General features: G+C 44.2%; 1 protein-coding gene and 1 pseudogene across 1 annotated transcript; both read right to left on the bottom strand.

The window, feature by feature from the left end:
• Positions 1 to 9714: 9714 nt before the first annotated feature.
• Positions 9715 to 11767, bottom strand: LOC127027350 (40S ribosomal protein S23). Its single transcript, XM_050913009.1, has 4 exons — positions 11744 to 11767; positions 11236 to 11395; positions 10328 to 10448; positions 9715 to 9914 (listed from the first exon to the last, which is right to left on the bottom strand). Exons 1-4 carry the CDS (start codon positions 11745 to 11747, stop codon positions 9768 to 9770), a joined length of 432 nt encoding a protein of 143 aa, XP_050768966.1. The 5' UTR covers positions 11748 to 11767; the 3' UTR covers positions 9715 to 9767.
• A 1806-nt stretch (positions 11768 to 13573) lies between these two features.
• LOC127027215 (40S ribosomal protein S23-like) lies at positions 13574 to 14835 on the bottom strand (annotated as a pseudogene).
• Between the last annotated feature and the right edge of the window lie 2206 nt (positions 14836 to 17041).

Below are 17041 nucleotides of genomic sequence, written 5' to 3'. Positions count from 1 at the left end.
CTGTGGGAGTTACTGTTGTAGTCAATTAGTATTTCTCATTGTACTAGTAGTTGTTCACAGGTTTAGTCCCTATCCTGCAGTCTTTATGCAAGCCTCCCCTGACAGCTGTTGATTTTTGGGCAAGTAGGAATTGTATGGTAGTGTAATCAGTGAAAACCAGATTAGAAGTAACTTCCATACAAGTCATCTTGGATTCTTTCCCAATCACATTTTATTTGTAGTATAAAACAGACCACAAGTCCTGAGCAGTTGAGATGGAACTACAGATTTTACTTTATATGTTCAGCAATATGTCACTTGCATACGGAGTCCAATGTATGCCACATCAGAGCTGGAAATGTGAAATGCATCGGGTTTCAGATTCTGGGTTTTCAGATATTTTGATTGGTTGCGTATTTTTAACTTACATCATATGTTATTGGTGGATTGAAATACAGTGCAGTCTTTAAAATTCCATTGGTGCAGAATTCTTCGGCTAGCCATTTGGAATTAATAATGAAAGCACATCATTTATCTCAGTCTGGATCATAACAACCTGAAAAGCCATTTTTCCATGTAAGATTTATAAAATACAACCTTCCGTTCATGTACCATGCCAGCAGCTACATTGCCTTTTTTAACACTTTCGGTAACATATGCTTGATAATTGCATCCATAGCCCATTTTCAAATTTAAGGGAGACTTACACAGGAGGAAAAACGAAAAAACAGATAACAGCAGTTTTAAGAGCTGTTAAATGTTCATCCCTGCTCTGTGATCTTCACTTGTGATACACTGGAACAGGAGGGTAAAAGCAATCAGCCCTTCTCAGCTGCCCAGCATTGCTAAGCAGCTCTCTGTCAGCTTCTCCTGCCTCACTCCAGCACACTGGCACACTCACACTGTGCTGGCTAGCCCTTGGGACTTTTATTCCTGGTATAACTTAGCACTGGCCTCAGGTAGCTTTATTTAAAGCAAGGTCTGAATTAGCTCCTCCTGACGTTAGGATCAGGGAAGTGGAAAGGATTGATGGAGTTGTTTGCTATAAACCATCAGCACTGAATGCTGCATCAGCGTATCTGAGGATCAGTTACGCTCATTTTCCCAAAGCATCACAGATGTTACTTGGTACTGCACTGAGGATCAAATATACAGAAGAAATTCCACTTTTAAACAATATAAATAATAGAATGCAATCCTGAATACAGAGTGGCTTTGGAATAACTTACAGCTGAAATGCTAGTTTTAGTGTTCTCATATACTGGACAAGAGCTGTTCCTTGATAAAGGAGAAGAAAAGAGCCTGGAACAACTTTGAGTATTATTGTCAGTGCTAGTTGTTAGACCTTGAGAAGATTCAACTGCTAAGCTGCTACTGTGCAAAATTTATAAGCATAGTTTCATAGGCATTTCTTGGAGACCAGCTCTTCCTGTTTCTGTCTTGGAAGCAAAAACTGCGGTACAACAGTATTATTCATAATGGGATTTGGCCAGTTGGGTTTCTTCAGTATAGGCAAGACTTCTTATTGCAAGTCTGTGAAGTGTCATTGCTCTACTCTGAATGGCAGCAACTCATCCATGTGACACTGTACATTGGACAGTGTAACTTACAGATTGTAATTACAGACAAGAGAAAACAAACATGAAATAAGTCTGGGAGAATATACTCTAGTCACTTTCTCCACTCCATCAGCCTTCCATTGCACCTTAATCTTCTCTTCTTTTTTTCAAGAATTAGAAGAAAAGTGGAATTTCTATGTAGACAGAAATAAATATTTTTCTTTTACATGGAGGAAGTCTCAACACCCATTACTTTCTACCTTAATTTATCATTTTTAAACAAAATCAAGTATTATTTGGACAGGGCATTGCACATTGTACTAGACTTAAGATTTCCTCTGTCAGAGGCAATCCTAGGCACTTGTCTAATGGATGGCTGCACGCAGTGGTACACTGCTTTGTCAGTGTCCTGACAGTCACACTCAACTCCTAGACATCCTCTCCCAGTGATCACTCTACCTCCTGGATATCTTATAACCATACGTTCACTTGGCTGGGCACACAAGTCGTTCCTAGTTTCTGAAGCTGTCTCTGTCTTGCCTCCTTCCTGCTGATAACGCCCCTCCAAATTCCTCTTCAGTGCCTTGACCCTGTTCCCACAGTTACTGAGACATGATGATGATAATGAGGAGCATGAAATGGATAAGCAAACTGACAGTTCCCTTGCCCTGCTACAATTCTTAACCATTTAACACCATAAACAATGAAGTAACAGAGCAGCGTCATCGTAAGTATCAAAGTTTCCCTGAAATTCATCCAGAATACCAAAAATTCAGCTCAGTTAGTACAAATACACTAAGCTTAGGTTGAGAAACAAATACAGGGTAACATAAATATTTGGGATCAAGGAGGGATATAATCCTGTTTAGATATCTACTTTCTAATGGCTTAAGTGGGAGGTAGGCATCTAATTTCCCATTTACATCTGTGCCTTAATGACTTATAGGATATTTTATACAGAATGTTTATGTACAAAAACCCTATTTTATTTCAAAATCAAATTAATTGCAGCACTATTTCGTAATTTTATTTAGCGAATCTATTGAAGATTCTTAGATCTGAACTTAGGTTTTGGCTACATACATTATCTGAAATCTTACAGCTTACCAAAACCAAAATTTCCAGTTCCAAACAGCTTTGTAAATTTGCTCAGTCGTTCATCCTTGCTAATCCGGGAAGACATATTGAGGGCCATTGCTTCTGGGGACTTCTTTTTAAGAGAACTGACTCATACTTGCCCTTGGTTACAAGAATCAGCAAGAAAAATGAATTTTATGTGTTCAGATAAGCCCAAAATATGCTTTTCTTTGGAATGCAATTGCTACCTACATAATCCCTCATTTGTGTCAGCATGATCAGGTTAGAGTTTAACGCCCATCTGGTCTGCCAGAAGGTTTGTAGTTGGTTGGGTTTGGTTACTACAAGAAACATTCCTTCGGTCAAATTGCATGCTTGTTTTCACAACAGTAAATGTTGAGCTAGTTAATTAGAGCTGAATATAGTGAAGTAATCAATATCAATTCTTGTTGCAACTCCATGAATTTCAGCAAAACTTTTCAATAACTTTTTTTTTTTTCCCCATTTGCTATGACAATGGTTTAATGAGTTTGTTTGGACATCTATATTTATATTGCATAGCGTTTCAGTTCCAGCACAAAGGAAAAACGATTGCTCTTTCCTCTGAACTGTGAAGTCAGAATTATTTCCTCCAAAATACTCTCTTCTAGAGAACAGTGTATGTATGATTATCTGTGCATATTTTTAGTAACATGTAGGCTTTTAAAAGTGTTTCAAAGAGTTTAGAGCATTTCTTAGCAATAAGTTCTTACCATCTAGAATAAAAAAAATGTATACCTGAAGTTCATAGCTGCAATACTAACCGTGTATTGACTGCTCAGGAAGAATTAGGAAGGTGTCACACTTGTTATCTTTATGTCCTAGATTTCATTAGAGTCTTAAAAAACCCTGCACCACAAGGAAGCTTTCACTTCACCACTTGAGAGCTTGTTGTAACTGTCACCTCCTGAAGATGAATTTCAACTTAAGGCAAGAGAGGAGTTTACTGCTGTATTTGAAAACACAATGGATGTACAGAGCCTTGCCTTGAACACCTTCTTTTTCCTCAAGCCTGTTATAAAACAACATGTTTTCCTATAGTATTATTTTTCAGTAATGTTGTTAGTACAGCACGCTGGAAGAGGTAGCCCTGTGTAAAGAGATTAGGCTGCCTGCTGCTCTGTGCCCTGCTGGGTTCAGCAGCCGTGTACTATTAGCCTCATCAGCAGAGGCCAGATGGAGGGAGATACTATTCAGGTGCTTCCCTTCCCCACCTTTGTGGCTGCCCAGGATTAGGCTATAGATAGAGAAGAATCCCAGTAAGCAGATTTTCACCAGCAGTCATCTGCATCACCAGAAACAATCCCTGATGTTGGGTCTGTCTCTTTTGGAATACATCACCTTAAAATGCAGAGGCCGGTCTTAATGATTTTTGCTTCTGCTGAGCAAGTGCTGCAGTTGATGCCACTCCACTTTTCAGGGGCAGGTAGAGCCCACAGCAGGGGAGAACACGGGCTGAGCATAGGTTGAAAAAGATTTGGCAGACTGTGGAACTGAACTAATCCTTCTTTACTTTGCACCTGATCCAAATCAAAATCCTGAACTGAATTTTGGTGGATTCCAGCCAGGCCTCAGTCTGCCAAGCACTGATTGCTTCTCCTGCAATCAGTAAGGTTCATTCTCCTGCATCCAGCAGTCAGGTATTGATAGCTTCATATGATCAGCCAAGTGCTTTAATATTTACTAATATGCTTTGCTAATAAAGAAGAAACATGGACTGCTGTATTTATTGCACGTGTTCACCTCTCCTCTGATCTCTGTGGATTCCCCTCTGTTACGGAGGATTTGGGTTGTGTAACACATAGTTTCAACGCTTCTTTATTAGGCTTAAAACCCCTCTAATAGTGACTTGGTGATGAGGTTTGGCTTGGCTCATCTTCCTTTGGCTTCTTTCTACAGTGTCCAGATAACACAAGTTATTCCTGGGCACTGACAGAGTCCACAGGCACATTTGCTAGAAGAATTCTGGTGCCCAAGTGTTGACTAGATGTCATGTGCTAAACATGCTTGTAAAACAAATAATAAAATGCAACTCAAAATGTGCAACTAGCTTTAATAACTTCATGCTTTACTTGTCCTGCTCCCAGTTCTGTGTGTTCTCCTACTCCTGGTAACTATTATTGTCCTTTTACCTTAATAGCAGTCTCACTTCTGCTACATTGCAAGAAGTTTAAAAAAAAAAAAACAACAAAAAACAAGCCCCTAATTCAACCAAATCTGTAAAATTTACACATGCTTGATGGAGTAATAAGCACGTGTGTTCTTCTCTTCCATGTTTTTGATCTAACAAGATTTCAGGTGAATTTACTCCATAAGCTCTTGTGCTTCTATGTAGCATCTAGCCACCATTTAGGTACGCAAAGGCAACCCGGCAGTAAGTGTCCCATTTTCCTAACAGGAACTCACTGAATCAGTTAAAAGCTAGATTTCCCATTTTGAAGATTTCCTTTGTTGAAGTCCACATAAACAACTTTTTGGCTTACAGGTTTTATGTTTCAGCTTTTCCCCCTCATTGTACCGATAGCAACATCTAGTGGCAAGATTACCTCATGACAATGCCCTACTTTTGGAAACTGGTCTAGCTCCATTTACCTCCGGGTAAATCTTCATCTCCTCTACTGCCAGACTGACTTTAGAATTTGAAAAAAATTTGAACCGCGAGGACTTCGATAGTCCTCTTTGCTGGCTGCAGTAAAATCCTTTTTTTTTCAAAGGACTATTACTGGCAGCCCTACTACTAATTTTTGCTTCGCAAGAGAAGCAAATCAAAATAACAAAACAAAACAGACTCAGTTTGCTGGAATAACAGAACCGAAGCTGCTGATTTTCTTAGTTGAGTTAATGTATGTCCTGTAGAAATTGAGCTGGAATCCTAAGACTAGCAGTTGGGTAGGATAACATTTGCATACATAAGACCATGATTTCTAGATTAAACTAGCTGACAAGAATCTGTCTCTTCCACCAGGAACTGCTGTCAGATCTGCAAGCTGTGAGTCATAGTTCAATGTTCGGGTTTGTTCATCCAGTACCTTCCAGTCTTATTGTAATCAAGGATCACCTGAAAAAAATTGGTGATGTTCTAGCTGTTTTGCATGTAATTTTGTATCTGATTTCTCTCACGTGTACCTGCAGTTGGTTTGATGCATATTACTAGTAAATACAGCTGTACTGGTGGCAGCCAATGCTTTCAAACCTGGCTGTCTACTTACGTTGTTCTGCTCCTAGATGAAGGCTGGATTTCAGAGACTTCGTAGTAGAATATGCATTCATCTCTACTGTGTGCTACCTCCGATCACTGCATATCTATTCCAAGTTTCACAGAAGCATTAGACAGAGCCACAGCAGACATGGTAAGGACATATCTGGGATTTCTGGGCATACAATAGCATGGTTGAAATTACTGTGCATAAACAGTAGCTTTGATTCAGTGAAGCTGTAAGAAATACTGGGCAGATGTAGATCCTCAAAATCCATCTGCATAACATTTTGGGTGAAAAGAGAACACAACCAGAACACGCATACCGTTGCACGGAAGAAAAAAATTACCAGCAGTTAACCCTCCACTAGCCAAGAAAATAGAAGGGCTAGGAAACCAGAAAGCACAGTAAAAATAAAAATGACACTGGGTACCGCAGGGAGCTGTGGGGATAGCTGATGGCATGGTCCACCCAGCCTCTTCACTTACGCTCCGACGTGCTAGTTGAGTGAAGCGTGCTACAGGTACTGTGCATTTACACTGTATCCAAGATTAGTCAAGCAGCTAAGGCCTCACTCTGAAAACCTTAAAGGGTATTTAAGTCAGGTTCCAACAGAAGGAGTCTTAATTCTGGAATCGCAGAGAGCAGCTTTTCCAGAGTTCCCCCATAAAGCTGGGAAGGGGCTGCAGCGAAAGCTGTTTTTGTTATGACTGGGGCTACTGCATTTACAAGGATAAGGGAAACCCCAGTTCAACATTGCTTCTGCACCTGAACAAGGATTTGAATCCAAATCTCACAAATTCCCAGATGACTAAGCTACAAAATACCCAGTAGCAGAGATTCTCAATCTGTTCTTAAATTGTACTCCATTTTTGTATAAATTAATTAATACTAGTTGAAGCAGAGCCTTTTGCATCCTGTAATGAGGGAATGGTTTACAGTCTAACTTCAGCCGAATAAATATTTTGAGGTTTTATTGCATAAGATAGCTTTGACATGAGACAAAGAACCCGGCGCTCTGCTATAAGCTTTGTGCAAAATGTACTTTCAAGGGGCCAAATTCAAGATAAAATATATGAGTGCAAGTATCAACAGAATGGAAGATCTAGCAATGATCTAAAGGCTGATACAGAGGGACGTGCTGGCTTCTTGGTTGATGTTCTCTTCTATAATTCTTTGTTAGTTCTGGCATCCATGTTTTAACATGATGTTGAAAAACTGGACAATACAGAGAGAAAAATGATTGAAGATACGAACTGATTAAATACTTCAGTTTTTCAAATAGACTGATTATGGTGCAGACATCTTTGAAAAGTAAAAAAAATCCAACTATTTCGAAGTTTTTTACATCTAGCAAAGAAAGCCAAAAAGCCCTACTCAAAGACACATTCTAGTCAGTAATGCAGCAGTTAAATGAAAACAGCTGGAATGCACTAAAAGAAATGGGTGTCTTCAAATCAGGCAGACTTTCCCAAGTCCAACTAGTTAGACTTAATTTGCGCTTAACATGAAAGCAACTGGGTGAAGTTCTATGCGCTGAGCAGGACAGAGATGAGATTAGATAAGATAAATGTTTTTTTAGTAATCCCTTCAGGACCTAAACCTGATGAATTGTGTATCAGGTGCCATTGCCTGTCTTCACACTAGAAACTAGAACGGCTGCCATCATTTGAAGACCATGAATAAATACCATTTCCAACATTTACAGTGACCATTTTCGATTTGAGGAAGGCTATTTTCCAAAATAAGCATTAAAATTCATGCAATTTCTCCTCCCAACTTGCTTGAGGGGATGTTTGGATGCCTAATGAATTGAATAGTCCCAGAGAAACACGAGGGGTTTTTTGGCCAGACCTAGTAGTAAGAAATTTCATTTTAGTTCCTATGGGAAGAGTTTTATGACTGACATGATGACTGAAGATAAAATTCCAGCTATACTAAAACAGCAGTCTCTCTCTTCTAAAAAAGACTGAGTCTGTAATTAAGTTCTGGGTTGTGTAGTTATTAGTTAATACAAACATCTCTCAAACAGTGTCTACACTCAGCTACTGAACAGACAGGCAAAAACAAGGGACTAATACATACTTCAGGCTTTGAAAAAAAACCACCCAACCAACCACCTTTACATAGTTATGCGATAGTTCAACTATTTAGTATCCAAAGTAGTTATCCTGTGCTCCTGAAAAACAATTGATCTTTCTTTGTAGAGTACAGTGGTATTTTGGAAACTGGAATTACCTCTCTTTAAAAAATAGAATATTGAATGACCAGCTGTCCTGGTTTCGGCTAGGAGAGAGTTAATTTTCTTCCTAGTAGCTGGTATAGTGCTGTTTTGGATTTAGTGTGAGAATGATGTTGATAACACACTGATGTTGATAACACACAGTTGTTGCTAAGTAGTGTTTATACTAAGTCAAGGATTTTTCAGCTTGTCATGCCCAGCCAGCAAGAAGGCTGGAGGGGCAAAGAAGCTGGGAGGGGACACCGCCAGGACAGCTCACCCAAACTAGCCAAAGGGATATTCCATACCATATGACGTCATGCCCCGTATATAAACAGGGGGGAGCTGGCTGGGAGGGGCAGATCGCTCGGGAACTAACTGGGCATCGGTCGGCGAGTGGTGAGCAATTGCATTGTGCATCACTTGTTTTGTATAGTCTAATTCTTTTAGTATTGTCTTTTTTTTTTTCCCCCTTCCTTTCTGTCTTACTGTCTTTATCTCAGCCCACGAGTTTTGGGGTTTTTTTTCGATTCTCTCCCCCATCCCACTGGGTGGGGGGAGTGAGCGAGCAGCTGCGTGGTGCTTAGTTGCCAGCTGGGGTTAAACCACGACACTAGCAAAACGTCACAGTAGACAGAACAGAGATACAGGATCTCATGTTGCTGCCTGACAAATCTTTTCATCGTAACAATTATATTACATCTGTAAGTGCTGTAGTAACATCCAGTAAGAAATACCCACTCCAGACCTTTATTGACAGGAAGGAAACATAAAACTTTACTGCAAGATGTGGCAGTAAACTTGTTACTCCTCCAAGCCCTTCCACTGCAGAAGCGATCCCTAGTGATACACTGATTCATGATGATGCAGCCCCCTTAGGACCATTAAGGCTGTGACATCAAAGCAACAGTTAGCCCACTTTCAGTTGGTGCACATAGCACACGTCAGCTCTGTACTGGACCACGCGTGCGAGGGTGACACAGTGCTCTCCTCCATGCTCTTGCAGCACTCCAGCCCTTGTCAACTGCATAGGCAACGGAGCAAGCACTGGAGACCTCTCCCTTCTCCTACAACGCAGCCTACTTCCTTAGGTCTGAGCCCCAATTAGCTCAGTGTTAATGTCATACTTGGACCCAAGCTTCAAAATCTTTACAGTTCTGCACAACTGGCAGCGTAACAGTCCAGAAGTTATTTTGCGGGGCCCTCTTCATGACAGCTTTTGGGAAGAAGGGTTTATGAGGGGACAAAGGCCTCAGGGAGATCTATCAATCCATCTTGACAGCAGGACAGTCGCTAGCTATTAAGCTGAAGCAGCCTTCATGAAGGCGCTGGCAATCAGGGATGGTCCACAAAGCACTAGAACACCCCTTCATCCTATGAAGTAAGTCTCTGAAGTTCCCAGCAGACAGCTGTGTTGCTCCACACAACACAAACGTAAATTTGGAAATGCAAGTGCTTTTCAAGCTCACCTGCTGGTTATAAAGATGCTCTGGCCCTCTTCTGTCATTCAGCAGCAAAGCATTTCTTACAGGAGAAAAAGCCAGCTGCCAGCAACAAAAAACACAGTACGCCCCAACGTCTCTGAGGTATATCACTTGCAGATACACATTTAAAAAATCATAAGCCTTAAATACCAAGCATAGAAGTTTTACCAATCAAAAATTTTATTGACATTCTTGGCAAATTAATCTAAATTTATGATCTTGGTCTCTCCTTCTTGCCCTTGTACAAGGCCAACAGAGAAACATTGGCTACTTTGACAACCTTGAAGCGAACTCCAGGAATGTCACCAACAGCGTGACCCTTCCGACCAAAACCAGCAACCAGAACTTCGTCGTTTTCCTGCAATGAAAGACCGTGTAGTTAGAGAGCTATAAACATTAAACCTGTACATACTTCTGAAATGGGTAACATTAAGCATAAGCCACACCCTAGACTTGCTAAGGAAAGGGTGGAAATACTGAAGCCTATTGATAGATATACCAGAATAAAGGACTATTATATCCCCTTCAGTGTTTTGGAAACGTAAGCCGACATGTCATTTAGCTTGCAGCAGCACAGCTGAGAAATTTGCTAAGGAGTGGAAAGTACAAAAAGATCTCCGGTGTTTTTCATCTGCCTCTGCAGTTACAGCTTTAAGATACACGTGGTGCAGAATGCCACGAACCTTTGTCTAACCATCCCCTAAATCTGTCAATTATGTGTTTTTTTCACTGTCACATACAACTTTTTATAGATGACTTCTTGAAAATTACCTCAATGAAGTTCAGGCAACCATCGTTGGGAACAAAAGCTGTTATTTTTTTGCCGTTCTTAATCAGCTGGACTCTAACACATTTCCTGATGGCAGAGTTGGGCTGTTTAGCTTCTACTCCACTAAAACGGAAGCACATAGAAATAAATTAGAAAAGATTAGTTTGATGAACTAGCAGATATTCATTACACCACCCCAAATTACTGTATTAGTTTGTACTAAGTGCAAGTTGTATCTGTACTTCAAAACGAAGAACTATTATCCATTTAAAGCTACTCAATATATAAAAGCCCAGTTGCTGAGCAAAATTTAAAATTAATCACCTACCGACACATACTAATTCGGTAAATAAAAATCTGGAAGGAAAAAAAGAGTAACACCTTGGAGCCCTGGCATCATCCCAATGAAGCTTATAATTACGAAAGAAAAAAAAAGATGGGATCTCTGACACAAGGCACACACACAAAATCCACCCCCTCCCCAAATCCTAAACTGAGTTAAGTGACATTTTTATTCTTTTGCTTCTAAATAAGCACAGTTTTTAAAGTGACACGTGTGTGACAAAAAAATACCTTTCAGCACTGCCACTTGGAAAAATAAACCCTTTTCAACCTAGCACGTAGAAGCTCATAGAAATGTAGCACGTTACAGGCAGCAAAACCCCTCACGTGTTTAGAAAACAAAATAGCTTAACAGTGCTTCTTTCTTGAGGTCCCTCTCAAAAGCCTGTTTTCCCGGGGGACCTCCCCGGGCAGCCAGATGCCCCACGCCACGCACCAGCCAGCCGCGGAGTCAGGCACACGGCGGGGGGAGGGGGGGACGGGACGTGACACTGTGTGCTCGCCCCACGAGCCGCCCACGCTGCCGCCACCCCCCCACGGCGGCGGCACTCCGCGGAGCTTTACCCACACTTTCTCCAGGACGATCCCCTTGGCGTGCGAGGCGCCGCCGAAGGGGTTGGCCTTCAGCGCCGTGCCCAGGTGGGCCTTCTTGTACTGCTTGTCGTGCCACTTCTGGTCGCGGCGGTGGCTGCGGAGTTTCCGGGCGGTGCGGAGCCCTCGGCACTTCCCTGCGGAACAAGGGAGGAGAGGGATGAAGGGGGCCGATCCTGCCGCCGCACCGTCCCCGGGAGGCGGCCCAGCCCCGTGCGACCACCCCGCGCTGTGTATGCGGGGACGGGGCCCGGCCGCCTCGCTCCCGAAGAGCGGCGGCGATGTGGTGGGTAATGGCGGCGGCGCCGCCGCTGCTGCTACCGCCCACCCCGGCGCCGGGAGGGCCCAGAGCCGGCGGCGGGCTGGCGGGGCAATGAGGGCAGAGCGCTACGGCCCCCCCCACACCCTCCCCGCGGTGCCCCCGCCGCCTTACCCCCGGCACCCCGCCCGGCCCGGCCCGGCCCGGTGCCCGCCGCGGCGCTCACCCATGCTTCCCCTACGGCTGCCGAGCGCGAAAGAGAGAAACCCGCCCCGTCCGCGCTGCCTCGCTGCGGCCGCGAGGCCCCGCCGCGGGCTGCCCGCGCCGCGCCTGACTGAAACTCCCGCCCGGCAGCGGGTGGGGCGACCCGGCCCTACTGGACCCGATCCGGCCCGGCCCCGCCGTGGCGGGAGTTCGGTTCCTTCAGCATGTGGCAGCACCTGGGTACCAGCGGCGATTCGTCCCTGGTTTTAACTTGTTTAATCCGGTGTCTCTGGAAGTTACCGACCTCGCTAGGGAGGGGGGGCAGGCAGGGAGTGCGGCGCGTCGGCCGCCTCCCCGACGTGAGGCAGCGAAAGGGCGCTTCAGCTTCTCTGAGGAAAGGAGGAACGGCAAAGGTGCGAAGGGTGCAGAAGCTCGGGTTGGCTTCACCAAATGGCCCTTGTGCGGCCCTTCGCCGTAGCATCAGGGATGCTTGCAGAGTGTTCCGTAGTTAAGAGAAACGGAGAATGGCCCCCACACTCGGGATGGGCATGGAGCGGTGTTAAAAGTGAGGAGGGCATGGTGGCATCGCCCCTGTGTTGGGTGGAGTGGCCGCGGCTGCAGTGTGGGAGGCTCCTTCCTTCTTCAGCAGTGTTCTTGGAGCCCACCAAGCCCCTCAGTTCCTCTGCATCCTTATCAGGTGTATGCAGCAGGCGCCTGCCAAGCTGCTCACAACGCGAGCAAAAGCAGAAATGTCACGTATGGTCTCTCTAGGGTGAGCGAGGAAGATGCCAAGGAGCTCTGATGGTAGCTGAGCCAGGATTTCTTACTTCCAACTTTTGACTGAAGTAACTACATTGCCCCTAAGTCTTCCAGTGGATCTGCACCATGGTAAAATCCTGTAACAGAAACAAGCATTTGAAAGTCGCATCAGAAACAGTTTTGAAAGTTGCTGTTCGTCCATACTGCCAAAGTAGCAATCTGCAACTGCCGACTGAACAGGCACAGCTGCCTCATTCAAGCAGTCCACTCCCTGAAAGAAACAGTCATGAACATTCACTTCCCTTTCTGGAATTACGGTGAAGGAGCAGTAACTAGATCTAAATGTATCTTTACTAATACAACCTGTGTTCACAGCTTAACTAGAAAATATACATAGGGCTGTTTTTACATTCAATTTGGATAGAATAAATAATCAAAAAATATTAAATAAGTAATTAAAAAACCCCATTAAAACCCCCAAAACCAGAAAACCCAGCAACAGTTTCAGGAGCAAACATTACTATTATAAAAAGCAACTCTTCAGAAGATGCAATTCCAATGTGGAGAATGCAATCGCTATTTGGTAATTTTAAGAATAGGGAGGTTAATCTTGTAAAAATGCTACAGCTTTGCTTTACAATCTTAAGAATATTAGGAATACTTAAAAGCTGACTAGGAAGGAAACTGATGAATAAATAAAATGAATATACTGAAACAAACTATGGCATTTGGTGCATAAATATTCACTAAGACGTTAAGATCTAGGAAAGATCATTTGAGATGATGCTACTGTAGGGTTTGCTGTTTCTTTTTAAACTTTAGTAGGGCTTCAGGACACTTCTGTTATGACGGTTTTTCTTCATTTCACCATGTTCTTCAAAATTAGTATTGTTTGTTTGATCCAAAACCAAAGAGAAGTGGTCAGGTTTAGTTAGTGCCATCCATTGCAAAAATGTTCACTCAGACATCTCACCCAGTGTTTAATAACATGCAGAGGATATATCTGTATATACAAACCATTTATTATCACACAGGCATAGAAGAATTATCAAATTAAAATGTTTACTACTACTCTAGCTTGCACACAAGGAACTTATGGTCTTGGCCTCTCCTTCTTGCCCTTGTACAAGGTCAACAGAGAAACACTGGCTACTTTGACAACCTTGAGCTCCATGAATGTCGCCAACAGGGTCACCCTTCCGACCAAAACCAGCAACCAGAACTTTGTCATTTTCCTAGAATTTAGCAGTAACCAGACTGTTAAAAACAACTGTACGATTTAATTGCAATAACAAATAAGTATAAAGCCAAGTAAGGCTAACAACCAAGACGGGATTTGGTAAATTTACATCTATATGTACAGTGGAGTGGCTGCGCCCTGAGTCTGTTGAAAGAGCTTCAAGGTGGAAAATTCGAGCTGAACGATTTCACAGTCGGTGTTTACTAACCAGCAGAACACAGTAGTTCTACACTCCCCAAAGCGTAGGGTGAGTAACATCACTACTTCTGAGTGGTTACACTGGGACTGTTAACTTCATTGGTTTTGGATGCAGGTTATTTACCTCGATGAAGTTCAGGCAACCACCCTTGGGAACAAGGGCCGTTACTTCTCTGCCGTTCTGGATCAGCTGGACGCTAACACATTGCCGGATGGCAGAGTTGGGCTGCTTCGCTTCCGCAGGTCCATTTGACGGAGGAGCAAACCGGACACCGAGCAGCAGTTTCTTGGTGTGGGGCAGCCCCACGCTCAGTCCCTGCCGGCAGCCTGGTACTCAACGTGCCAGGCACCGACATGGCCCCGTCCCCCATGCTCCCGGCCGCAGGTGCCCCGCTGGGCTCTGCAGAGGCGTGCTCGCAAAGGCGGCCAGAAGACCCTGCTCTCATGGGGTCCGTCTTCTCCCTGGCTGGGTGTTTTTGCAGTGAAATCTCCCAAATTAGTAACTCTGCTGGAAACAGCCGCCCAGGAGGTCTGTTGGCAGCTGGGTGGAAAGGGGTTGTTTTCTTTGGGGAACGCCAGTGCTGTTACATAAGTGCTTCTAAAATTAAATGTTTCGGCTGGCCGAGCAGATAAATCCACCTCAAATCCCACAATTTATCTTAAAACCCCCGGTATAATCTGATCCGCAGTGTTCCCTGTGAAATCTGATTTCCGACGTCCCGCAGAGCTGTAAGGCGAAAGCCTCAGCTGGAGGGCGCCAGGGACCGACCCCTCTGCAGCCGGCCCCCGCCGCCCCTGCCCCGCGTCCCCTCCGCCCCGGCGGGCGGCAGCTCCGCTCCCCGGGCCCGGCGGCAGCCGCGCTCCGCAGGGGGCGGACCGGGAACTACAGCTCCCGTCGCCCCTCGCGCCGCCGCCATCTTGGGCCCGCCTAGGCCCCTCCCGGCGTGCGGCCTGCTGGCCCCGCCACAGGCCGCTGCCGTTCCCCCCGCGGTTTCCTCAGCGCAGCCCCGTCGGCGAGCGTGTAAAACGCTTTCAGTGCTGCCTCGGGCGCCTGTTCCAGCGGGGAGAACAACGAAAAGGAGGTTGAAGGAAAAAACAGAGGGAGAATTAGGGCTTTGACTACCTTGTCTGGTACCTCAGAGCCTGTGGCTTTCTCTCGCTTGAACGGCAAGTACTTTACAGAACACTGATGGGCGTGAAACAAATCAGCCAGACCCCCTGGCTGCCACAGTTGCATTCTCCAGGGGGGTGGACGTACATAAGTGTTGGGACCTCCCTCCACAGTGGTAGATCTACCTTGTAATGCAGAATGAGGTTTTTTGTGGGGTTTTTGTGTGTGTGTGTGTGTGTTCCCCCCACCCCCTCCCCTGAAGGTAGACCGAGAATCAGAAGCTTCATTCCTGATCCAGTGTCCATCCAGACCAGTTGCGGTAGGGCCTGGAGCCTGTATGGAGATTCTCAGGATAGGATGGTGTCCTTTGGGGTCGTTAGGGAGGGTGCGAAGAGCAGAAAGGAGAGTTGTAACAGGATTAATTTTTGCATCATCCCAGCCTGTGTGGTGGAGATGAAGGCTGAAGGGCCTGCAGGCAAATGGGTTGCCCAGAGGGAGGATTTTGTTGGAACTGAGACAGGCTTTTTCTATAAAGGCCAGTTTTCTGTCTGTGCTTCTGTTCCATTGTCAGTGCATTGTGGATATATCTGAATCTGAGGAACAGTGCATGTCTCAAAGTAAAAAAATAGTAATGATATATTAAGTGCTAGTACCTTGTACAGTGGCTGATACCTCATATGTTGGTTGAGACGTTATTTGAGAAAGCTGCTCAGTTCATGGTAACCTGATATGTCATCTGAAGGTAACTATAAGCTGTGTTGAAAATAGGTCGTGCCATTGTCTGCCTGAGGAGATGCTAGCCAAAGGGATAAATTATCCATGTTTAAAATTATGTCTGCAGTCTCATTCATTGCATGCAAACTCAGTGTGTGTATGATCATTGCAGCATCAGGCAGAACAGCTGTCATCTCGAGGTCTCCATCAAACGTTCATGTAATCATCCCGTTTGACAGGAGGTTTGCTGGACTGTGGTGACACATTCGGGGATGTGTGGGGTGCCAGCAATACTGACTGGCTAACCTCTCAGTCTCTGATTGTTTGCTTCACAAACCTCACAAAACTGAACTGTTACACTGAATATAATTGCCAGCTGCTTTCTTAACTACCTTTTCCGTGAGGTAGATCCAAAAAAAGAGCAGTGTTTAAAATACAATAAGATCTCCTGCTGTGCCTCCTCCCTGGCGGTGGAAATGTCTGAACTGCCATGATACTAAGTAAAAAAGAACTAAGTGGTACCTGCTTTATCATCAAAGGACGAGTTTTGCATGAAGAGTAATCATGAGCAAAAACTTACTGCCAGAGGGGGAAAAAAAAGATGATAAACAGCAGTTTAATCCTCTTATTTGGAATATTGGCCACTTTTAGCCCACCATAGCCCATCTTATAGAATGTAAATAAAGCTGTTGACTTCCCATTGACTTAGTCCTGCAGGAGGTTCATCGGATGCCTTTGTGGAGTTCAATGTGACCTCATGTGTTCCATAAAACAGTGTGTGGGCTTTGCCCATGATCCTCTGTTCACTCTTTGTCCACTGTGTATGTATGTAGTTGAAGCACGTGGCCGAGCAAGCTTTGTTTGGTTGATTTCAATGTAAAACAGGCAAATGTACAACAGTGATTAATCAACTGAATCACAAGAGCTCATCTAATCATGCCCTTGTCAGGACTACTGCATGTAAGGCTCCATTCAATTTTTCTGTTTAAACTCAGTAGCGCAGAGATGGTGGTTTTGTCATCGTTCTTCACCAGAATGATGAAGTAAATACCAAGTAAATGCTTAGGATGACTTCTTTGCTTTCAGTGGATCTCATTTCTCTTTAGATACCACGTGAGTCTGTCTATGCTTGAACCTCATAAAAAAGCAATATTTTTAAGAGCTGTATCGAATGTTTAATGTTGTTGTTGTTATTAGCAAGCGTCAAGAGGTAAGGAAAGACTTTTCATGCTTTTTGCTTCTACCATTATTTCAGATGATGACTGCTGATTAGTGAATTACTATCAGCACCCATAGTA

The sequence above is a fragment of the Gymnogyps californianus genome, chromosome Z (assembly GCF_018139145.2).
Source record: "Gymnogyps californianus isolate 813 chromosome Z, ASM1813914v2, whole genome shotgun sequence".
NCBI classification, from domain to species: Eukaryota; Metazoa; Chordata; class Aves; order Accipitriformes; family Cathartidae; genus Gymnogyps; species Gymnogyps californianus.
Note: the sequence above shows the minus strand (reverse complement) of the source record. Positions and strands in the feature narration are given on the sequence as shown.